This window comes from Muscardinus avellanarius (genome assembly GCF_963383645.1).
Source record: "Muscardinus avellanarius genome assembly, chromosome: 14".
Classification (NCBI taxonomy): domain Eukaryota; kingdom Metazoa; phylum Chordata; class Mammalia; order Rodentia; family Gliridae; genus Muscardinus; species Muscardinus avellanarius.
In genome coordinates this window covers 60,580,692-60,604,830 of record NC_137800.1, presented here as the reverse complement: position 1 = coordinate 60,604,830, position 24,139 = coordinate 60,580,692, and the positions used below count along the sequence as shown (strand labels likewise).

Sequence of the window (24,139 nt, the reverse complement as noted above, 5' to 3'; positions counted from 1 at the left end):
GACTAGAGCAGGGGCCCAGAGGCTGCTTCCGAGACATCCTTGGGATTTCCAATGAGATGTGATCCTTGGGACAGTGAGGCCATTCTGTTTGAAACCTTTCCTCTGCTTTTGACAGAGGAATTTGTTGAATTTCCTATGATATGTCTACTGTATTGGTACATTTGGAAATAAATTAGTGTAATTGGGGCAATCAGAGGAGCTAAACAGGACTAATTTACTGAGAGCAAATGTCTGGAATTGTGTATTTTGCCAATGGAATTTCTCACAGTTGGTACAGGAAAAAAAAAAACCCTTCAAATTAAATCATTCAGGCTGAATATGGCTTTTTCTTTCTTCTTCTTAAAAATGGTAAAAGAAACACAGCCTGGCTGAGATCTCTGTCCCCTCCCTGTAGACAGATTGGGCTCCTCTAAATTGACATTTTACTTGAAAAGAGCAAAGGCCGATGAAAATGTCCAGATGTGAGTGCTTAGCATAAATATTTTTGCCAAAGAAGGGCCTAGAAAAGGTGATCCTCTAATTTGGGACCACATAGCATGAGATCACACGGTGCCAGTGTCCTCAGAGGCCCTTTCTGTGGGTTATGTAGAATGCAGGCAGCTTTGAAGAGAGTTGCTCCCACCCTCTGTTATGGTTTGACTTTGGAACAGTCCCCAAAGCTCGTGTGTTCAAAACGTGGCCCAGTGTGCACAGTTCAGAGGCGGGACTTTTAGGCGATGATTAGGTCATGAGCTCTGATGTCATCGGGACTAATCCATTGACAGGTGGATGGGCTGCTGGGAGGTGGGGAGATGGAGGAAGTATGTCACTGGAGGCGTGTTCTCGAAGGGCTTGTCTTGTCCCTAACCCCTTCCTCTCTTGCTCTCTCTGCCCCCCAGCTGCCATGAGCTGAGCGGCTTTCCTCCACCACATTCTTCTGCCAGGATGTTCTGCCTTAGAGCTTGCCAACCATGGACTGAACCCCGAACCCATGAGCCCGAATAAATTTTTTTCTCCTTTATGTTTTGTCAGATATTTTGGTCACAGTGACAAAAAGCTGACTAGCACAGCTTATAAACAAGAAAAAAGCTGCACAATCTGCGAAATTATAATTTTCTTTCCTGAGGTCATCTGAGGACTAAGGCAGCAGGGTAATCAAGTAAACTAAACTTCAGAGGGGCCAAGCCCGGCGGGGGGAGGGTCACACAGACTCCCTCAGCTTCAGCATCATATAGGAGGGAGAGGCAGCTGTGTACACAGTCTTAGAAACTCCTGGAGGCCAAGCGCAGGCCGGTGTGTCTGGAGGGAGCTTTCATCCCAGGCCTCCCCTATCAGACAGGGAAGGTGATGAGGACCAGATGCTAAGCCCCCACGCTCTTTCTACCTGTGATCAAAAACCAGACCTGCCTTTCACACCATGCACAGAAATAGGTTCTCCTGGGGGACGGTTAGAAACAGACTACCTGGATCCGGGCGTGGTGGCGCACACTTGTAATCCCAGAATTTGGGAGAATGAGACAGGAGGATCGCACAGGTTTGAAGCCAGCTTCAGCTACTGAGCAAGATTCTCAGCAACTCAGTGAGACTCTCTTTCCAAATAAAGTAAAAAATAGGTCTGGGAGTATAGCCCGGAGGTAGAAAAGCCCCTGGGTTCCACCCCCAGTACCACCAAAAAAAAAAAAAAAAAAAGACCACCTCTGGTCCAGGGAAGGCATTCTGGCCATAGGTCAGTCCCTGCTCCAGGAGAGATGAAGCCGGAGCTCCTTCCTTCTGAGGAAGGCCGGGGCACATAGTGAGCCCGGATCCTGCCCCGTTAACAAGCAGAGGTCTGCTACAGCTGGAGGATGGGCAGGAAGTTCCAGACCAGTACGAACAGGCGGGGCTTGCAGCCATGGAGAAGAGGGGGAGGGCTGACTATTTAAAAAGAAGAAGAATTTTTTAGATTTATGTATTTATTTTGATACTGAGGATGGAACCTAGGGGCATTCTACCTCTGAACTACACCTCTAGCCCTTTTTATTTTTTATTCTGAAGCAGGGTCTCGGTGAGTTGCAGATGTTCTCACTAAATTTCTGAGGGCCTCACTCAGTTGCTGAGGCTGGCCTCAAACCTGTGATTCTCATGTCTCAGCCTCTCAAGCAGTGGGATTACAGACATGCACTACCGTGTCCAGATAATATATTTTTTAAATCCACCTTTGAGGTTGAGGTATGTATAGCCTACTGGAGACTGGACTAGAACAGAAAGCGCTTTCCCACTGCCACCAGCCTGGTCGGGAGCACAGCGCTGGGGGCCGGGGCAGCTGAGAGCTAAGGGAGCTCGGGGCCTGGGAACCTCTGGAGCTGTGGCTGCCCTGCCGGGCTCAGGACAGCAGCAGCCTGCCTCTAGAGCAACGTTCAGGCAGTGGTGTGCTGAGGTGCTGAGGACTCTGGCTCATCATGGCTCTCTCTCCAGCCCCCGCTAGGGACTGATGAAGAAACGACCCTGTGTACCCCATCTCTCCTGCTCTTTACACATGAAAACATTCGATTAAAAATTATAACACACACCAGTCAGGAGAAAACAAACCATTACCAAGAGACAAAGCAGATGAGCACAGGCAGACTAAGAGATGACCAAGATGTTGGAACTGTCTGATGGATTTTAAGCTGCTGAGGCTGGCCTTGAACCTGTGATCCTCTTGTCTCAGCTTCCCAAGTACTGAGATTACCGGTGTGGGTCCCACCGCACCTCGCTCTCCAGTGCATTTAAATAACTATGATTAAGATGCTGAAGGTTGACCTGGGGTCCTCGTACTTGGGAGGCTGAGGCAAGAGGATCGTAGGTTTGAGGCTAGTGCGTGGTAACTTAGTGAGAGCCTGTTTCAAAATAAAAATAAAAAGGGCTGGCGGTGTCGCTTAGTGATAGAATGTCCCCAAGTTCATTTCCCCGTACCACAAGAAAATTTTTTAAAAAGGAAAAAATTTTTAAAGTATTGCATAGTGAAAGTGAACCACATTCATGGGCTGATGGAGAATTTCATCAGATAATGGAAACTTTAAGAAAGAGTGAAATGAAATGGTAAACATTTAAAACTCAGTGGTGAGTTTCTTCAGTGGGTTGATCTGTACCCTGGATACGGCTGAGAAGAGAATCAAAGAACGTGAAGATACCCTAAGAGAAATGACTTCAGTTGCCAACACAGTGGCCCACACCTTTAATCCCAGTACTTGGGAGGCCGGGACGGGAAGATCGCAAGTGCTTCAGCAACTTAGCAAGACCCTGTTCCAAAATAAAAAATAAAAAGGGCTGGAGCTGTCATTCTGATGTAGCCCCAATGCAATAGGGGAAAGAAGATAGAGAGGGAGATGGAGATAGACAGACAGACAGACAGACAGACTGACTGACTGACTGACTGACTGGTAGATAACGTCACCTGAATGGAGGGAGGAAGGAAAACACAACAGAGCCGCCGAGAGCCGTGGACCACACCGCGGCCTGACGCGTGCAGTGGGTCCAGAGGGGGCCGGGGAAGAGTGCATGCTGCTGCTGCCCTGGAGAGCTTCGCAGGTGAGACTGGCCAGGAGTACTCACTGCGTCCCAGCTTCTGATTCCACGAAAGCTTCCCCTCCTCTGTAGTCACTTCATTTTTGCTTATCCACTGCACCTTGTTCTTTTTTTTTTTTTTTTTTTTTTTTTTTTTTTTTGGTGGTACTGGGGTTCCTGGAAGCCCTTCTACCTCCGAGCTACACTCCCAGACCTATTTTATACTTTTTATTTGGAACCAGGGTCCCTTAAGCCAGCATGGCTGGCTTCTAACCTGTGCGATCCTCCTGTCTCCGCCTCCCAAGCGCGGGATTACAAGCGTGCGCCACCACGCCCTTGACAGAAGAAAAATGGGGTTTGTCCGGCTCATCATCCCCTTGAATAGCTGTCTGGCGTTGGTTATCAGGAGAGGCGTCTGCGCAGGTCGGATGGAGTAGCTGGGAAGACTTGGCGAGATTCAGCAGTCTGCCTTTGGCTTTTGGCAGCCAACTGCACTCGATTGAACTAACATGAAACATATGGTTCCTGGCTTTGAAGGGGCGTAAATTACAGTTCATCTCTGCCCGTAGTCATAGCTAAGAACAAGTGCACAGTACTTGTGCTCCTCCCCTTTCTCGCTTGAGCAGTAAGGGAAATGTGTTCCAATAAGGGAGAGGAAGCCATAAAGTGCTGTGTGTGAGGCCCCTCTTCAGATGTGGGAGGTGGCCCTGAACAGGCTTTCAGTCAGCGGTCTCACTCCTGGCACTCAGAGTGACCGATGGCCACAACCTAGGGGAAGATTTATTGTTCACAGTGGTGGAGATTTCAGAGGTTTCCGTCCAGGTCAGGTCTGCAGAGCTCAGGGGGTGGCAGTGGGGAGCAGAGAGAGACCGTATATACATCACACACACACACACACACACACACACACACACACACACACACACACAGTTTCCATGGCCACACCCCCAGTGACCCACCCCTCTAGTCACACCCCACCTGCCGACCTTACCACGCGGTATCTTCCTTAGTCCACTAATGAACTCACGCACTGATGAGACCAGAGTCCTTATGATCCAGTCGTCTCGCCTCTGACCACTGCTCTTCCAGGGAACATTCTATATCCAGACCGCAGCAAACTAGCTCTCTTGTGAGACAAGGTGCGTGCTCCTCGGTGTGAATGGGCAGGAAGTTGGTTTTCAGGCATCCAACAGCGTCAGTGACTGGACGAGGATACTTGTAGCCACCGGCCAATCGTCTACCTAAGGCGGCCACTTGCTGGGGACAGTCCCCACTGAGACTGGATGTTCCTGCCTGTGCCCAATTCAGATGCCCTGGACAAGAAGAGCTGGGAACATGGTCTCTAAAATGTGGGCTTGTGGTAGCTGGGCACAGGAGTACATGCCTGGAATCCCAGTACTTGAGAGGCTGAGACAGGAGGATTGTGGGTTTGAGGCCAGCCTCTGCAACTTAGTGAGACCCTGTTTCAAAAATAAAAAATAAAATAGGGCTGGGGGTGTAGCTTAGAGATTGAATGACCCTAGGTCCAATCCCCAGTACCCAAATAAGTAAACACACAGGGAGGACGTCAGCATCTGGGTTTAGAAGCTCAGGCCAGACATGGCTTCTCACCCTGCGGTGGCTGGTGAACTGGCAGTGTGGTGCCGTGGGGCCATGGAGCCTTTGGGGAGCGCTCTGGCCTCCTTAATAACCGCCTCTTTTCTCTTCTGTGCCACTGCTAGGTTTTTTTTTTTATTTTTTTTATTATTATTTTTTTTATTGGTGCACTGTATTCATACATCATAGTAGGATACATACTTTTGTAGACATACATGCACACTTTTCCCAGTCAGCCCCCACCCAATCCCCACCCCATTCTCTCCCTATCCCTCCCTCCCATGCTTGGCTTAGTAGTTGACATCTAGTATTATGGCAATTTATCTAAAATTAAAAATGATAATCTCACATAACAGTTTCATTTGTCTGATACCAAGCTTTTGATGACTTAAAGATAACATTTCAATATTTCTTTTTGCTTTCTTTCTTACCAGAGAATATTTTTTTCTATTTTTTAGGTGAAACTATCATATATTTATATATTTATTTTTCAGAAAAAAATCTATCCTAATATGGAATATGGACTCTAGGTACCCAAAACGATCTTGAAAAAGAACAAAGCTAGAAGATATATATTTTCTGATTTCAAAGCATATAAAGCTACAATAATTGAAACAGTGTAGTACTATTCTAAAGGCAGATATATAAACCATTGGAGTTAAATAAAAGCCTAGACCTAAATTCTTCCCTATATTGTCAAGTTATTTTTGACAAGGTTTCCACGAACATTTGGTGGTAGAAATGATAATCTTTTAACTAAATATTGTTAAAAAATAATAATTACATGGAAAAGAATAAAATTGGACCCTTACCTAATCCCATATACAAATATTAACTCAAAATAGATAATAGACCTAAATATAAATCTTAAGACTATAAACTTTTAGGAGAAAATCTGGGTCATAAAACCTCACAACATTGAAATTGGCAGTGATTTCTTGGTTATGATTTCAATGACACAGGCAACAGAAGAGTATACAGACTCCCTAAAAAATAAAAAAATAAAAAAATTGTATATCCAAAGACAATGTAAACAGAGTTAACAGTTACTAATAGAATGGGATAAAATATTTCCAATTGCTATATCTGAAGGTATATTAATATTCCAACTAGAAATCCTAAAAATTAACAACAATAAAGGCAAACAATACCATTTAGAGATAGGTAAAAGACTAACATAAATAATGAATCTCCACAGATCTTAATTGTCTGTTGGATGGAAACTCTTGTTTCTCTGGTTCTGGTGTGTGTTACCTATTTCTTCTTTGTAGTTAATCTCTTTGAGTATTTTCTCTAGTGCTGGTTTTGAAGACATAAATTCCTTCAGTTTCTGTTTGTCATGGAAGCTTCTTATTTCTCCATCTAATTTGATAGAAAGTTTTGCTGGGTAGGAAATTTTTGGCTGGAAGTTGTTTTCTTTCAGAGTTTGGAATATGTTACTCCAAGCCCTTCTGGCTCTCATAACTTGGTTTGGGAAGTCTGGAGTGATTCTAATTGGTTTGCCTCTGAATGTCACTTGGCCCTTTGCTTTTGTTGCCTTTAAGATTCTCTGCTTGGCTTCCACATTGGTCATTTTGACAATTATGTGGCGTGGGGATCCTCTTCTCCGATCCTGTCTAAAGGGAGTTCTATAAGTTTCCTGGACCTTTGTATCAACCTCTTGCTCTATGTTTGGAAAATTTTCTGCTATTACTTCCTTGAAGAGATTGTTGATCCCTTTGGTTTCACTTTCTTTTCCCTCCTCTATTCCAATTATTCTTAGGTTAGCTCTCTTAAAATGGGCCAATATTTCTTCAATATCAGATTCCTGCTGTCAGATATTTTTTCCTAGATTAGAAACTATGAGTTCATTTTTGGATTGCTCATCTTCTAAGAGTGAGATTCTATTCTCCATGTGTTCTAATCTGTTGTTTGTGCTTTGAATTGAGGCCTTTACTTCATTAATTGCATCCTTTATCTCTTTTTGGCTCTCTCTGAGTTCTTTTCGAAGCACCTCTATTATTTCTACAGTTATTTTCCTGATTTGATCTTCTAGAAATCTCTGATTTTCTGTTTTATCGGGTTCTGATGTTGTGGGGTTGTGGGCATTAATTGCTCCAGTATTATTCCTCTTTCCCATGATTTCCGATGTTTGTGCCTTCTCTGGGTTCTTCCCTTGGGTCACTATGACTTCCCTTAAGGTGTTCTGGATCTCGAGTCAGTAGTATCTCGGACCCCACTACTCCTTTACTGGGTTTTATCACAGAGTCTCCGACTCAGAGAGTCGATAGAGGCTGCTTTAGACTGTGGGGGGTGCCAGGTTGCACGTTCTCCTATGGTGTGATATCTCTGCCACCGCCCCTCCCCCACTGGGTCAAGTCCCAGGGAGTACAGTACTGGGATTTCTCCTCTGTGGCCCGCAATTTGAATCACTGTTCTTGAGTACGCAGATGTGGCTGTACTGGCCTCGCTGAATTCGCTGCTGCTGCCACCGGTGGCAATATGGCACCGCTGCTACGCCCTCGGCTGTGGGGCTGGCGTTTTTCTACTTGGTTTTGATTTCTACTCTGAATCCCTGCCGCGTGTGCTGAGCTCGGCCACTGGGAGCTTTAGATGCTCTCTGCGCGGAGAAATCCCGCCTAGCTGTTCCGCAGTGGTTCACCTCGGCTTGCTGTAGCCGTCCCGTGAATTCGCTGGTGCCTCTGGCAGTATGGCGCTGCTGCCACGTCTGCCGCGACCTCGGGCGCGAGGCCGGTGTATCTCCTCTGTGGCTCTGTTCTCAATCCGCTTTCTCTCTGGAGCCTGGTGATTTTTTGTTTCACTGGTGATGGTGTTTTCTGGCTATGAAAGGCGCTGATTTTGTGGTAATGGAGATTTGTTGTTAACAGGGCTCTTAAGCCCCGCTTTTCTCAGTCGCCATCTTCCCGGAAGTCCCACTGCTAGTTTTTCTCGTGCCATTTTAAGTGGTTTGTTATTGTGTTTGAGCTTTTGTTTTGTTTTTGCATGATTCTGTGTTTTGCATGCATCTGCTTATCTACTTTCCACAAAAAAACCTGTTCTTCGAGGGAAAGGAATTATGTTTGATTGGTCTGCAGTGCACTGCCAGGCACAGTGGGTGCTGGATTAAGTGTTCGCTCGATTGGATTAAGTAAATACTCAACATTAGGTGGCAGCCGTGACTGTACTGAGGTTGAGACGAGTGTATGTGTGGTCCTGTTGCACAAGTGATTCTTGCTGTGCATTCAAGTCCTGGTCTTCTTGTACACCCTCATTAGCTGAGCCTAATGGAGTCTGGTTTTCTGGATCATGAGGACATTGGATTCCGATCACTGCAGTGACCGATGGGAAGTAACTTAGAGATTGTGTTAAGCACAACTCAGTTAAAGTAACGTGAGAATCCAGGCATGGTGGCGCACGGCTGTAACCACAGTACTTGAGAGGCAAAGACAGGAGGATTTCAGGTTCAAGGCTAGCCTCAGCAGCTCAGTGAGCCCCTCAGCAACTTAGCGAGACCCTGTTTAAAAGAAAGAAAAAAGCCAGGCGTGGTGGCGCACGCTTGTAATCCCAGCATTCAGGAGGCGGAGACTGGAGGATCGCGGTTCGCGGACAGCCTCAGCTACTTAGTGAGGCCCTTCGCAACTTAATAAGACCCTGTTTCAAAATAAAGAATACAAAATAGGGCAGGGAATGTAGCTCAGAGTTCAAATGTCTCTGAGTTCTATCCCCAGACCCACAAAATTAAAAAAAAAAAATTTAAAGGGCTGAGGAATTCGTTTAAGAGGTAAGACACCCCTGGGTTTAATTCCCAGTACTACAAAAATAAATAAATAAAATAAAATAAGAAAGATGAAGAAAGAGTCGTACAGAGGAAGAGATCGCTGAGCCAGGGTCTGGGATGGAGCGTCCTCAGTCAGACTGAGAGGTGCAGGTGCTGCTGGATCTGTGCGCATCTGTTCCCTAGACAGACTGGGCGACCGTGACGGCGACTACATCATTGGACTATTCTGAGCCTTGATCTCCTCAGCTGCAGATGGAGGGAGAATTTGAGGATGTTAAATATCCCTTGGACTCCAGCATTCCCCGGTCAGACAGAGTATCTAGACTCTCTCTCAATTGAGATCTGGACACTGGCTCCGAAGAACGGGGACTGTGCTGGGCTTGATGGCACACGCCTGTGATCCCTGTGCTTGGGAGGCTAAGACAGGAGGATTGCGGGCTCCAGGCCAGTCTCAGCAACTTAGTGAGATTGTGTTTCAAACTAAAAATAAAAAAGGGGCCGAGGGTAGTGCAGAAGTAGAATGCCCACTGGGTTCAATCCCTGTTATGAGAGAGGGAGAGGGAGGGGCACAGAGGAGCCACTGAGTGTCAGTGATGAGCATTAGGTGTTTCCTCCTGGGCTTGCCAGCTCCCCGGCTTTGAGGTATTCGGGACCAAGGGACGCCCATCACGTGACCGTGCGGCCCAGGAAGCACCAGAACCCCAGGTCTGCTCCTCGGCCCCTTCCCTGCCAGCGAGAGGCACCTCCTATGGTACATGGACTGTAACAGTCCCCAGAGCCGCAGACTCTGGCAGTTCCCAGGTAACCCCAGCTCTGCGGGGCTGGAACCTTCTAGGCTTGAGACTTGCAACAGACAGAAGTGCTGGAGAAGGATCAGGGACTCCTCGGTGAGACCTGCCCCCTGGCCCTGGTGGAGGTGCGGCTGCGGCTGCGGAGAGAGCTTTGGCTCCAGAGCACCCTCTCCTGACAGATTTCTCTTCTGTGAACTTGAGTTTTGCGGGTTGAGTTGGGAGGGGTGGGCGGTGCCTCTGCTCTCCCGCCTCCCCCAGCTCCCTGTTCTCACACCGCGGCTGCCCAGCCTCTCCTTGAGCTGAAAAACTCGCTCATGTGCGAGGCATGCCCACAGCTTCGGATCCTACCTCCCACTGTGTGCACTCTGCAGGAGGAGGGAAGGGCTGGTAATTGTCGTCGGGCATTTCCACGAGGGTACCTGGCGAAGGGGCCTCCCCTCGGCCCACACACCTGCCCACCTGTGCCGCGTACCCGCCGCGTGCACACACTGGAACCCTGGAGCACCGAGCTGCTGGGCAGAGATGTGGCCCGCTGAGGTGCTCTAAACAGGACGCAGGCTGTTCCTGCTGCGGCCCCCTCCCTCCTTCACCACTGTTACACTTGTCCTGACCCAGGCTCTGGAGTGGAGAGTTTTGTCCACCTTCCTCTCTCCTGTGTGGCTTCAAGTGACGTTCCGGGGCTGGCAGTGGCAGAGCCATAGGGCTAGTCCACTCCTGGGTATGTGCCCTGCCACTTCCAGGTAGGAAATTGATGCTTTAATGAGAATCTCCCTGTAGGGACTTAGGGAGGCGCTACGGAGGTGCAGGGGACAGCAGGTCAGGGAGCACCCATCACGTGTCAGGAGCCCCCATCTTGCTCATGAGAGTGTTTTTATTAACCAGAGCTTGCAGCGGCTGAGGCAACCCTTGGAAAGGTACTAGGAAAAAGGCGATCAAAACAGGAGCTAGGCTGGGCTGCACGCCAGTGACCCCAGTACTCGGGATTCTGAGACAGAAGGATGTGACTTTGATGCCAGCCTCAGCAACTTACTGACACCCTGTTTCATAAATAAAAAAGAAAGGGCTGGGGGTATGGCTTGGGGGGTAGAATGTTTCTGAGTTTAATCTCCCATACCAAAAAGAGAGAGAGAAAAAAAGAAAGAGAGAGAGAGGGAGAGAGAGAGAGAGAGAGAGAGAGAGAGAGAGAGAGCGAGAGAGCCTTGAAGGAGTGGGAGAGGAGAGGAGACTGACTGTCAGGGAGGAAGGAGGTGAAGAAGAAAATAAAAAGGCATGGATGGAGCTCTCTCGCTGACCAACATCATTTTCTGAACTGAGCCAAGATCTGCCCATCCACTGGAACTGGGCTTTCTCTCCACCATGCTGTTGGAATTATTTGTCACTCTGAGCAGCTTTTCATATCAGCTTTTGCCAAACAGTTTCACCTCCTTTCGGTGCAAAGGCCAGAAGCCCAGGGAGCAGGTGAGTTGACACTCAGGCCCATCCCGAGCCAGGCCACGAGCTCTGCAAGGTAGGCCCACCAGCCAGCCTGGAATTCGCATTGGTTCTCCAGAGTTCTGCTTTTGTGAGAGGACAGCTGGGCACAAAGAATATGTTTTGTTTTCCTTTGCCTTTCCTACAACTTAACTAGACAGGCAGTCTTCTTTGGCTACATTTGAAATGGAAGGCTGTCAAAAGTGCTATTTTAATGCCGATTTTTCTGTCGAAGAAATTACGAAGCTGGGTGGGTGCTACTCCTTCTCATGTGACTTTATTGTAAGGTTCATCACCTCGGTAGATGCACCTGTGTCTCTACAAATGTTGAGGGTGCTCTGGTATTAGCTCTTTGGTTTCCTGGTTGCTGCTGTGGGAATTCAGTCAGATCTAACAATCCTTTCAATTAAGTGGGATACCCAGGCCCTGTGTGGCGGCACAAGCCTGTAATCTCAGTGCTCAGGAGGCTGAGTCAGGAGGACCGCAGATTCTAGGCCAGCTTCAGCAACTCAGACCCGAAGCAAGCTAGCAAAACAAAGGGGCTGCGGATATAGCTCGGAGGTAGAATGCCCCTAGGATGAATCTCTATTACCAAAAGGAAAAAAGGTAGGAGAGGATGCTCATGTCAGTCAACTTTCTGTTACTGTGACAAAATGTCTGAGAAAATCAAATTAATAAAGAGAAAGGCTTATCTTGGCTCACAGTTCCTGAGATTTCAGTCCACGATCACTGGGCCACATTGCTTTGGGCCTGTGGCAGCACAGCCCATCATGGCAGGAGTGTGGCAGGGGAGGGTGCTCACCTCTTGGCAGCTGGGAAGCAGAAGATTGGAAGTAAGAGAACTGCATCTTGAGATCCCTTCCAGGGCACGCCCAGCCACCTGACTTTTTCCTGATGGCCTCCACCTCTTAAAGGTTTTACCATTCCCAAAGGCACCACGGGCTCCAACACCTGGGCCTGTGGGGGACACCTCAAGCCGTAGCAACGCCTACAGCCTGCCCGTGATCTCATTTTGAAGGCCCCCACTGGTGTGGGGAGAGCTCCGTCCAGGGAATGGCGGTCCTGTTCTCACCCTGCCTTTGCTTGATTTCCTGGTCTTGACGCTCCTACCGATGAGGACCTGAGGGAGGCTGGGGCGGGTCCCTCTGGGTCCTCCATGAACTCCTCAGCACGCCTCAGGCCTGGGATGCACACTAACCACGCCTTCCTTCCCTCTGCTCTTCCAGAACGGGTTGAATGGCTTGCACCTGGCCTCTAAAGAAGGCCACGTGAAGATGGTGGTAGAGCTTCTGCACAAAGAAATCATTCTAGAAACAACAACCAAGGTACGTCATCTCCTTGGGGATGGGAGGTTCTCATCCAGAATTCCAGGTCACAGGGCCCTGTCCTAGAAAGCTGCCCTTCAGGAGCGAAACCCAGGCCCGTTTCTGAATTCTTCTTGTCCTTCTAGTCACTTCCTAAAGCCACCTGGACACAGAAACCTTCCCGCGTCCAGGAGGAGTCAGTGGTCAGGGGACCTCCACTTCATCCAGATCACTGGTTCTAGATAAAAACCGACTCTTTTAGCCGGGCGTGGTGGCGCACATTTGTATTCCCAGTACTTGGGAGGCTGAGACAGGAGGATCGCACAGGTTCAAAGTTAGCCTCAGCTACTTAGTGAGGGCCTCCACAACTTAGTGAGACCCTGTTTCAAAATAAAGAATAAAAAATAGGAGTGGGGTGTAGCTCAGAGGTAGAATGTCCCTGGGTTCCACCCCCAGTAACACACACACACACACACACACACACACACACACACACAACCCTCTTTTCAGGGTGGCTTCATAGCCTCTCAGGGACCTTGACTCTTGCAGAGCCCTGGGTTCAAACTCAGCCGAGAGGCCTCGTGCCTGAGACGGTAGGCAGGGCACTCAGACCCCAGGACAGGAAGCCCCGTTCCTCCACTGTAACTGGGGGTTATAACATCTAGTACATACGCTGCGTGGAGTACAGGGAGGGATCCGTGGATACCAGTGCCTGTCGTGATTGACGGCGGGGACGTCTGGACTCCTCTCCTACGTGCTTCTCTGGCAGATCGCCTGTGTCCCCCCAAACTGATGTCCTCTCCTTGCCATTGACTTAAAGCAGCATTCTCTCTTATGAGGAGGTGTTTGGCGTAGAGCTACATCTATTCCTATACATCTATAAGTTGAAAAAAGATAAAGATTAAAAGATACATACATTATATCTACCTATCTATGTACGCATAGTTTTCATAATGCTAAGGATAGAACCAAGGGCCTTGTGCAGGCTAAGCACGTGCTATACCCTCGGTCCCCCAAATAAATTATGTATTAAGCAAGATAAAGCTAGTATTTAAAAAAAAAAGCTAAGTTGGGCATGGTAGTATATGGTCTATGCCTATAATCTCAATATTGGGAAGCTGAGACAGGATTGCAGAGTCAAGGTCAACCTCAAAAACTTAGCAAGACGCTGTTTCAAAATAAAAAGGGCTCGGGGTGTAGCTGGGAAGTACGGTGCCCCTGCGTCCAATCCCCAGCACTTAAAAATAAAACCAAAATTAAAGTAAATTAAGATTAAAAATTAAAACCAGAACTAAACAAGATAAAGCATCCGCACGTGCGAGCTGAAGCGCGGTCTCCTCGCCCGCTCCTCCTCCGGCCGTGCCGCCGCCGCGCTCATAGCCTCCCCCGCCTCTTGTTCGCATCTGTGATATACTAAGTAGGTTCTCACACGGCCTCAACTCCAGCTCCCTGCAGCAGACACTTTGCCGCCTGTCAGGCAGAGAGCACAGAGCACAGTGTGTTGAGAACAGATATAATCTATGGGTGTGATGTGAACGACCAAAATATTATGAAGGTAGACGTGTCTCTTGTAGGATTCTGTAATTTTCATGTCACTTCCCCAACATGAGAAGATCTCGCTGCGCTCTGGTGAAATGAACGGGGTTGCTTGTTCTGGCTGTACAGGGGCATTTTCTTTTCTGACCTCATAACGAACAGCATTGATAAGCCATTGTGGTCATCGAGTGTTTCCAGCCTGCTCCTTCTGTGGGTAAAGGCGTGTTGTTATAGGTACTGAGGGTTGAGCCCAGGGGCATTCTTCCTCCAAGTTAAGTCCCCAGCCTTTTATATTTTAAAAAGGTCTTGCTAAGTTGCTGAGGCTGGCCTCGAACCTTCGTCCCTATTGCCTGCTGCTGTGCTGGGACTACCGGCTTTTTTTATTTTTTTCTGGCGCTCTCAGTACTGGCTGTGAGCGCACACCATCTGACAGCTTCCGAGTGGGCTGGGGCAGCCGCTCCTCCCTGGCGTTTCCCCAGGAGCTATGAAAACATTATGCTTCAGCGCTTTTGCTCTTTCCAGATTCCCCCCTTTGATTGTTATTTTGCAATGAACACTTGCTGTGTCTTTTTTATATATAGAAATTTTATAAGCCAGTGTGGTTTTCGAATGCCACGCCGGGGGGTGGGGGGGAGGTGAAACTCAAACCGTGGGCTAAGAAAGACTCGCAACAGATTGTGGAATTGTAATGGGTCTCCCAAGCCTGAGAAAGATTAAAAATAAAATAAAGCAAGAAGCCAAAACCAATCTGGGCTCCTAAGCTGTGCATAGAAATTGAACAGCGTAAAGCAAATGTGCTCGCTCCCTACCTCCCTTCTTCCACCCCTAGAGGCCTGAGCTCAGCACCTAAGCTGATAAAGAGCAGAGAAGCCAGGCGTGATGGTACATGCCTGTAATCCCAGTACTTAGGAGGCTGAGAGAGGAGGCTTGCAGGTTAGAGGCTAGCCGCAGCAATTTAACAAGACCCTGTTTCAAAATAAAACAGAGCTGGGGACATAGCTCAAAGGTAGAACACTCTTGGCTTTTATCTCCAATCACACACACACACACACACACACACACACTCACACCATGTTCTCTACAGATACCAAGACCTGCGGATGCTCAGGTCCCTAAGAGAATGCTGAAGCATTCACCAGTGACAGCCCCCGCAGACTGCAGACCATCTCTAGATGGTTTATGCCAGCTAGCATGTTATAGATGCCAGAAGATAGCTGCTCTTCTGTATGGCTTAGGGAATCATAAGTAAAAAGCCTGTACGTATTAAGTAGGGTACAGTTTTTTCCTCCTAATGTTTTCAATTTGAGGCTGGTTGACTCTACGGACGAGGAACTCCGGGATATGAAGGGAGGTGAGCTGGGGAAATGCGCTCACTGCCCTCCCCACTCAGGGGGCAGAGGGGACGCCCAGTGTGGTCCCGTTACTCACACGCACTACCGTGTGGCTTGGAGCCTGTCCCCGCAATGTCCCTGAGCAGGCCCACTGGCTTTCTGCCCCGGCTCAGGAGTCAGAGGAGCCCGGCAGGGAGGGAGCGGAGGGCAGCGTCCAGACACAGCCACCGCTGCCGGCCCAGCCTTCCTGCTGGGGTTGCTGTTCAGTATCTGGAGCAGATTCCGACCAGAAACCCTGAGTGCACCTTAAATTCATATCCTTGGAAACAGCCTCATTTTCTACTCTCTGTTATTGGTTCTTTTCCTTTTTTAATAACTTTTTTTGTGGTGCTGGGGGTTGTGAGGCTGGGTGTTCAACCTCCTAGCTACATCTAGCTACATCCCCAGTTCTTTTTATCTTTCTTTCTTTCTTTCTTTCTTTCTTTCTTTCTTTCTTTCTTTCTTTCTTTTTGTGGTACTGGGGGTGGAACCCAGAGGCTTTCTACCTCTGGGCTATACTCCCAGACCCATTTTATATTTTATTTGGAAACAGGGTCTCACTAAGTTGCTGAGAGCCTCACTGAGTAGCTGCGGCTGGCTTCGAACCTGTGCGATCCTTCTGTCTCAGCCTCCCAAGCGCGGGGATTATAAGCGTGCGCCCCCACACCCGGCCTGTGTGTGTGTGTGTGTGTGTGTGTGTGTGTGTGTGTGTGTGTATAGGGATGGAACCCTTCTACTTCCGGGCTACACTCCCAGACCTATTTTATATTTTTTTATTTGGAAACAGGGTCTCTTAAGCCAGGGCGGCTGGCTTCGAACCTGTGAGATCCTCCTGTCTCCACCTCCCAAGTGCGGGGATTACAAGTGTGCACCACCACCCCGGCCCCCAGTTCTTTTTTTTAATTTTTTTTTTTGAAACAGGGTCTCATGAAGTTGCTGAGAATCTCACCAAGTTGCCAAGGCTGAGCTTGAACCTGCAATCCTCCTATCTCAGCCTCCCAAGTATTGAAATTACTGGTGCGTACCACCATGCCCAGCTTCTCTGCTATTGGCTTTTATCTTTTAAAAGTTTGAAAACAGCCAGGCGTGGTGGCTCATGCTTGTAATCCCAGCATTCGGGAGGCTGAGACTGGAGGATCGCGGTTCGCGGACAGCCTCAGCTACTTAGTGAGGCCCTCTGCAACTCAGTGAGACTCTGTTTCAAAATAAAGAATAAAAAGTAAGGCAGGGGATGTAGCTTGGAGGTTGAATGCCCCTGGGTTCCATTCCCAGACCCGCAAAACAAACAAACAAACAAACAAAAAACCTTGAAAACAACTGTGGGCCTTGTTTTCTCCCAGGGTTTATCTCCTTGGCCTTTCTCCTTTCTTACCTGGTGAGAGCTTGCGTACTAACACTTTGAGTACTCTGTGCTTTCTCTGGCCAGATGTTATTCTCTCGCCGTCCCGTTTATGTTCGAACTTTCTTTCTCCCCACGCGTGTGGGGGTCGTGTCACTCTCAGCTTTTCTATTCGGTGCTTGCCCTTTTATCCTCGTGCTGCCTACGTCCCTCAGTCCAGCTTTGGGCTTCAGGTGTCAGGTGGGGCATCTGCGGCTCCTTCTCTACGCTCCTGGTTGAGTCCAGGGAAGGCCAGCTTGCCCGCAGCCTTTCAGTGCACGTCGTGAGAGTGGCGACTCTCATCCTTGACAAGGCACTGCGCCACATTCAGGTTCTGAGGAGTTGTACGTGCAGGTGTGTACGCATGCACCTGAGGGTGTTTACTATCAGCGTTTCTTCTCATAAAGAACAGGATGCAGCCAGGCAGGGGCAGTGGTGTGTGCCTGTGATCCTAGCACTTGGGAGTTTGAGACAGGAGCATCACGGTTTCGAGGCCAGCCTCAGCAACTTAGCAAGACCCTGTTTAAAAATAAAAATAGTAATGCCGGGCATGGTGGTGCATGCTTGTAATCCCCGCGCTTGGGAGGCTGAGACAGGAGGATCGCACAAGTTTGAAGCCAGCCTCAGCTACTTAGTGAGGCTCTCAGCAACTTAGTGAGACCCTATTTCTAAATAAAATATAAAATAGGCCTGTGAGTATAACCCGGAGGTAGAAAGCCTCTGGGTTCCACCCCCAGTACCACCAAAAATAAATAAATTAATAAATATAGTAAAATAAAATAGGGCTGGGGGTGTAGCTTAGAGGTAAAACTCCCCTGGATTCAATCCCTAGCACCAAAAAGAACAAGGATTTTCTTTTCTCGTGTGTGTGTGTGTGTGTGTGTGTGTGTGTGTGTGTGTGTGTTACTAGAGATTGAGCCTAGGGGCATTCACATTCTACCTCCAAGCTACACCCCCAGCCCTATTTTATTCTTTACTTTGGAGCAGGGTCTCACTAAGTTTTGGAGGGCCTCACAAGTTGCTGAGGCTAGCTGAGAACCTGTGATCCTCCTGTCTCAACCTCCCAAGTACCAGGATTACAAGCGTGCGTCACCACGGGAGCTTTCCCCGTACTTTTGATACTATTTTAACATATGTAACAACCCAAGACACATGTCCATTTTCTACCTGTTTTGACCATGAACAAGGTCCACTGGGCCTCACATCCTGTACCCACTCTCCTGCCAGTGACGGTCACTTACGCAGGCCCAGGAAACCTCCTCTGCCCCCCTGTGTTTCAGAAAGGGAACACAGCTCTGCACATCGCGGCCCTGGCTGGTCAGGACGAGGTGGTCCGGGAGCTGGTCAACTATGGCGCCAACGTCAACGCCCAGTCACAGGTGATGGTCCTCTCTGGTTGCTGGTCACTCCTCTTTTCTATGCATAGTGGGCACAGTGGCTACTGTCTTAATACATATGTGTGCTGTAGCTGAGTCTAGACTTAATAGCAACACGGATGCAAGCAGAGATATTATTTTTTCATAGTTAGACTACACTAAGTGTGATAGGGCTGAGCCATTGCAGACCCCACCTCTGGTGAGTAAAATGGTCAAATAATGTATTTAGTCCTGGCTCGCTGAGGGAGAAACCGTGTGGGGAGCAGGGAGGGAAATAGCCTGCAGTTCATCCAGAAGGGAGTAACGACAGAGACCAGCCACGTGTGGTGGTGCATACCGGTGATTAAAGTACTTGGGAGGCTGAAACAGGAGGATCACCAGTTTGAGGCCAGCTTCAGCAATTTACCAAGACTGTACTTCAAAATAAAAAATAAAAAGGGCCCTATACTTCTTTAACTCAGAAGTAAAAAGCCCCTGAGTTCAACCCCCAGTACTAAAAACTAATAAAACCCGGGAGAGACTGCGTGGGCTGAGGAGGTGGGTAGACGGTGCTGGTGTGAGTGACAGAGACCTCCGTGGGAGTCATGCTTTTTGTAATAATTCCACTGGTTGGAAGTAACAGTGAGTGTTCACTGTGGGAAGCCTCCCCGGGTGCGTGAAAGTGGAGTGAAGAGACAGCGGGCCTCCGGTTCCCAGGGCCTGCCGCGTCCTCACTACAGTGGGGAGTTTCATGGCCTCTTCTTTGGGTTTACAGAAAGGCTTTACACCTCTCTACATGGCAGCACAAGAGAATCATCTCGAAGTGGTCAAGTTTTTGCTGGAAAATGGAGCTAATCAGAACGTGGCCACAGAAGTAAGTACCCTGGGGAACGTGCTCAGCAGTGTCCTAGGTGTGTGACATCCCGCGGGCCAGACCTTCCTGGGCTGTGGCCCGGGCATGTCCAGTCACGATTGACACAGAGCGCCACGGAGCCCTCTTCAGGTCTCTGCGCGGCTCCAGGGCCCTCGTTCTGCAGGGAAGTGAGACTCAGAGCCATGGGTTTTGAGAGTTCCCAGAGACAGAGCAAATAAATGGTACTGAACTCAAGGGTGTCTTGCCCATGACCGCCAGCACCGAGCGCTGGCAGGATCTGGTTGACAGGTCTGCCTTCTTGGGCTTTATGGGAAAGGCTCTGTGGCCAACCCATGGTACACCCTTGGGTGAGTCACTGCAGATCCGAGACTTTGGTTGGTGAGATGGGGAGACGGGACTAGATGGGGCTGAGGCTCCTGACTGTTGAGAGTGAGTGACTCAGGGACCACATGACTGCTACTGTGCTTCCCCGCTGTGTGGGCCTGTGCCCTCAGCACACAACCGAGGTACCAGTACCTCACGGATGAATGCACATGGCCCGGCCTGGTTTCTAACATCTGGTAGGTGGTCGGTGATATTCTGCCATGTTCAAGGCAGGACCCTGACATTAGCTCACAGGGAGGGTAGGCATAGAATCAAAAGGCAGTAAAGAGTCAGGTATGGCAGCACATGCCTGTTGTTCTAGTACTTGGGAGGCTGAAACCGGAAGATTGCAAGTTCAAGGCCAGCCTCAGCAATTTAGTGAGACTCTCAGCAATTAAGCGAGACCCTGTTTCAAAACTTAAAAAAAAAAAAAGCTAAGAATGTAGCTTGAGGTAAAATGCTCCTGGGTTTGATCTGTAGTATCAAAAGAGAAAAATGTAAGCTGAGAGTGGTGGCACACACTTGTAATCCCAGTACTTAGGAGGCTGAAACAGGAGGATCACAGGTTTGAAGCCAGCCTCAGCAACTTAGTGAGACCCTGTTTCAAAATAAAGAATAAAATGGGGCTAGACGTGTAGCTTAGAGGTAGAATGCTCCTAGGTCCAAACCCCCATACAAAAAATAAAATAAAATAAAATAAAATAAAATAAAGCAACGCAGCTGGTGTCCCATCTGGAGGACGGTGAGTGGTCCGATAGAATACCCCAGCTTTCCCTCTTGGCCAGGACGGCTTCACCCCTCTGGCTGTGGCCCTGCAGCAGGGCCATGAGAATGTAGTGGCGCACCTCATCAACTATGGGACGAAGGGCAAGGTGCGCCTGCCGGCCCTGCACATCGCAGCCCGCAACGACGACACACGGACGGCCGCCGTGCTCCTGCAGAATGACCCCAACCCAGATGTGCTTTCCAAGGTGAGTGCGCCAGGCGGGGCCAGGGCCACCACCACAGACCCACCTAGGGGCCAAAGGTCTGTCTTTGGCCACCTAGCTGAATGGTAGGCCCTTTTAGAGGGCTGAATCAGTTGATCCCTAGAATTAAGATCATAGGCTCCACGCCAGATGTGGTGGCTGAGACAGAAGGATCACTGGCCAGCCTCAGCAGCTCAGCAGGATACTCAGCAACTTAAGGAGCCCCTGTTTCAAGATAAAATAAAAGGGCTGGGGTGTAGCTTGGAGGTAGAATGCTCCTGGGTTCAGTCCCCAGTACAAAATAAAAGGCCGTGGACTCTTCCGTGTTCGTGAATTAAATCCTCATAACAATCACTCAGCGTGCCATGCAGAGGGCAAGGTGGCTCTAGTCCCTGGTGGGCGTGGGCGAGAATGGAGGGCGCACTCCGGGGCGCGGCCTTGGAGCACCACCGGCCGCCGGGTGCCCCGGCCCCTCCATGATGTTGCACCTGGCAAAATCTGCCTGCGTACTGGGTCCTCTGGTATCTGGTACCAACCTCTTCAGCTTCCCAGGCTGATTCTGGTTGGCGATGCCAGCATATGACAGCTCTTGTACCCCTCTGTTGGTGCCGCAGACGGGGTTTACCCCCCTCCACATCGCAGCTCACTACGAAAACCTCAACGTGGCCCAGCTGCTCCTCAACAGGGGCGCCAGTGTGAACTTCACACCACAGGTAACCCCCACGCTGCCCGGGACTCGGGGTCTCTGAACCAAGCGTCCTGTCTCTCGCTCTGGCACCACAGGAGTAACCGTGTTGCAGAAATGCCGGCATGATAAAGCCGCCTGGCATCTCTCTGCCGCTTCCTGGCTGGTCCCTAATGGCTGCACCTGTGTTGTCTTGAGAATGCTCTAAGACACGTTCACTCATTCGTCGCGTGGGCAGTCTGGAGGCGGGGACGGTTCCCAGCAGCCAGCTTGCTTTCTGTCTGTTGCATTGTCCCTGGGCTTGGCCAAAGAGGGGTTAACCACCATGCCATCGGGTCTTTGTAGGTCTAAAAATCTTTCCAGGGGAGAAGCACCCTGACCCCTGCGGTGCTGTGGCGGTTGTGGGATGGGGCCTGGGGAGGGGGTGCGCACAGCTGAGTCGGCCAAGGACTCGGGTGCCGTGTCCTGATAGTCCCGCTCTCTGCCCACAGAATGGCATCACGCCACTGCACATCGCCTCTCGCAGGGGGAATGTCATCATGGTGCGGCTCCTGCTGGACCGGGGGGCCCAGATAGAAACGAGGACCAAGGTGGGTGCTCGCAGCCTTCCCGGCAGGGCGGAGGGAGGTCTGCCCTCCAGAGCTCTTGGAGTCCCGGTTAGGGAGCCTGCGGCTTTGCCAGGGCGCAGCTGAAGCCCATAGTAAGACTGTGCCGGCCCCGAAGGGGAGGCCAGCAGCACCTCTCAGGGGCTCTGTGCTTCAGGCAGCCTTCTCTCCGGGTGGCCTCTGAGGGTGCCTTTCCGGCTTTCTGTTCTCCACTCTGTCATGTAAAGGACGAGTTGACGCCTCTCCACTGCGCAGCTCGGAACGGGCATGTGCGAGTCTCAGAGATCCTGCTGGACCACGGGGCGCCCATCCAAGCCAAAACCAAGGTGCGTGCCTCCTTCCAGGAAGGGCTCCAGGTCAGCCGGCCTGACCTGGACCGGACCCGCTTCTGCAAAATAGAGGTACAGCTACAGCTAACCGCGAGTGTGGGCATGCGGCGCTCAAGCCACGCCCATCTCACAGAAGGTTCTAATGACCTCAGATCGAGGTCCACAAGCATCTTATCTGAACGACAAGGAGGTAAAAGCATCCACAGGAGTGCGCAGCCTAGTGGTCACATTCCAGTGAAACTTAATTTGCAAATTAGGTTACAGGCCAGATTTGGCCCACAGGCTGTAGTTTGCCTACTCCTGCTCTAAATTAGTCCCTGTCTCTTCCATCCTAGTTTGAGAAAGACAGGAGCTAAGATTTCTAGAAGTCTTCAGAGCCTGGGTCAGTTAGGAGTGAAGTTAAAAAGAAAGGAAGATTGTTCTTTTCCAGCGCCACCAGAGCCAGAACAAAATCCCATTTCCAGGTTCCAGTGGGAGGGTTGGGTCTGTCAGAGGGGCAAGCTGTTTGCCACACGGAGCTGCCTCTGCACCTGCAGGCCCTCCACCCTGCTCTTCAGGTTGAATTTAGAGGGTGTGTCGGAGCAAAGCTAGGCAGAAGCCAGACTCATCTACAGCCCCTGAGGTGCGTTTGTTAGGGGCCAAAAACAGGCATTCGACGCAGGTTCTAGTTTGCCATCCTTCATTCACTCAAAACCACGTGGAGCAAGGACCACTGTATGTCACACGCATTGACCAGGCACGCATTTACCAGGACATGTAAATAATATTAGAGCCAGGTGTGGCTTCAGACACTTATAAGGCCAAGACAGGAACATGCCCAGGCTCAGCAGCTGAGCAAGGCCTTCCACAATTTAGTGAGACCCTGTGTCAAAATAAAAAAAAAAAAAAAACAGGGCTACGGGTGTAGCTCAAAGGTAGAATGACCTGGGTTTTAATCTCCAGTGCCACACAAAAAAAGGAAAAGAAAAGAAAAAAGGAAGAGAGGAAGGAAGGAAGGAAGGAAGGAAACATTAAGGCTGGGCACGGTAACCCATGCCTGTAATCCCAGTACTCTAGAGGCTGAGACAGGATCACAGGTTCAAGGTCAGCCTAAACAACTTAGTGAAACCTTGTTTCCAAAATAAAAAACAAAATAGGGCTGGGGGTGTGGCTCAGAGGTAGAATGCCCCTGGGTTCAATCCCCATACCACAAACAAACAAACAAACAAACAAGAAAAGAAAAGAAAGAAACATTGGCACAGCCACTAATCAGGGACAGCTGTGTGGAGGAGGCGGCCCGCTAGGCGTGCATGGAGAGTGGCTAGGCGTGCTAGGAGAGCGCTTGGCGGCACAGTCCACAGTGCCCTGGCTCCATCCAGAAGGATTTGCGATTGCTTGTTTCTTCCTCTTCACCCAGAACGGCTTGTCCCCAATTCACATGGCAGCTCAGGGCGACCACCTCGACTGTGTGCGGCTGCTGCTGCAATACAACGCGGAGATAGATGACATCACCCTGGACCACCTGACCCCGCTCCACGTGGCAGCCCACTGCGGCCACCACAGGGTGGCCAAAGTCCTTTTGGATAAAGGAGCCAAACCGAACTCCAGAGCTCTAGTGAGTGGCCGCTGCTGGAGCCGGTGCCGTGGGGGCGGGCGGGGCGGAGGGACCCGAGCATCTGGAGTAGCCGGGTCACGGCCTGCAAGGCCTGGGATTCTGCCTGCTGGCCTTCACCCTCCCGCCGAGCAGCGCCCCGGTCCTTGGGGCCTGGGCTGGGTTTCTGACCTCAGAAGCAGTGTCCTGGTGCATACGGGTCGAGTGCCACTCAGCCCTGGCCAGGTGCCCATGCCTCAGAGAGGCCTGGCTGTTGACCGGCTTTGGGGAGGGCACAGCAGCTGAGCTCAGCATCCTCCCTCTGCCTGGTCTTCCCTGTGGTGGGAGCGTAGGCCTGAGGGAGGGGCCGCCCATGGCCAAGCTTCCTCTCCCTCCTCCCAGGCCAGGGCCTCTCAGGTCAGTCCAGTGACCTGGGCAGGTGGGCTGCAGCCCATTCCCCGGCATGCCCCTTGGCAATTCCAGAGGAGGAGAACTGAGGGGGCATCTTTCAGGGACAGCAGAAGGTGGTTCATTCATCCAGATGCGTCTCCACTGACCCCTGACCATCGGCCTAGGGTCGCGGGCACCTCGGCCTTGCTGCTGTGGGCACTTGGGCTGGTGTTTGTTGTCCTGTACATTGTAGGACGGTCAGTATCATCTCTGGCCTCTGCCCCCTAAGAGTGT

General features: G+C 50.1%; 1 protein-coding gene across 1 annotated transcript in view; it reads left to right on the top strand.

Annotated features, from left to right (window-relative positions):
- The window catches only part of ANK1 (ankyrin 1), a gene marked incomplete at both ends in the record, with an annotated part of 241,218 nt that overhangs the window by 147,353 nt on the left and 69,726 nt on the right, over positions 1 to 24,139 (top strand). The window contains 8 exons of the mRNA XM_080710073.1: positions 12,345 to 12,443; positions 17,987 to 18,085; positions 18,837 to 18,935; positions 20,084 to 20,269; positions 20,881 to 20,979; positions 21,443 to 21,541; positions 21,784 to 21,882; positions 23,282 to 23,479. Of these exons, the coding sequence (XP_080566199.1) occupies positions 12,345 to 12,443; positions 17,987 to 18,085; positions 18,837 to 18,935; positions 20,084 to 20,269; positions 20,881 to 20,979; positions 21,443 to 21,541; positions 21,784 to 21,882; positions 23,282 to 23,479 (978 nt within the window). The remainder of the gene's footprint in view (positions 1 to 12,344; positions 12,444 to 17,986; positions 18,086 to 18,836; positions 18,936 to 20,083; positions 20,270 to 20,880; positions 20,980 to 21,442; positions 21,542 to 21,783; positions 21,883 to 23,281; positions 23,480 to 24,139) is intronic.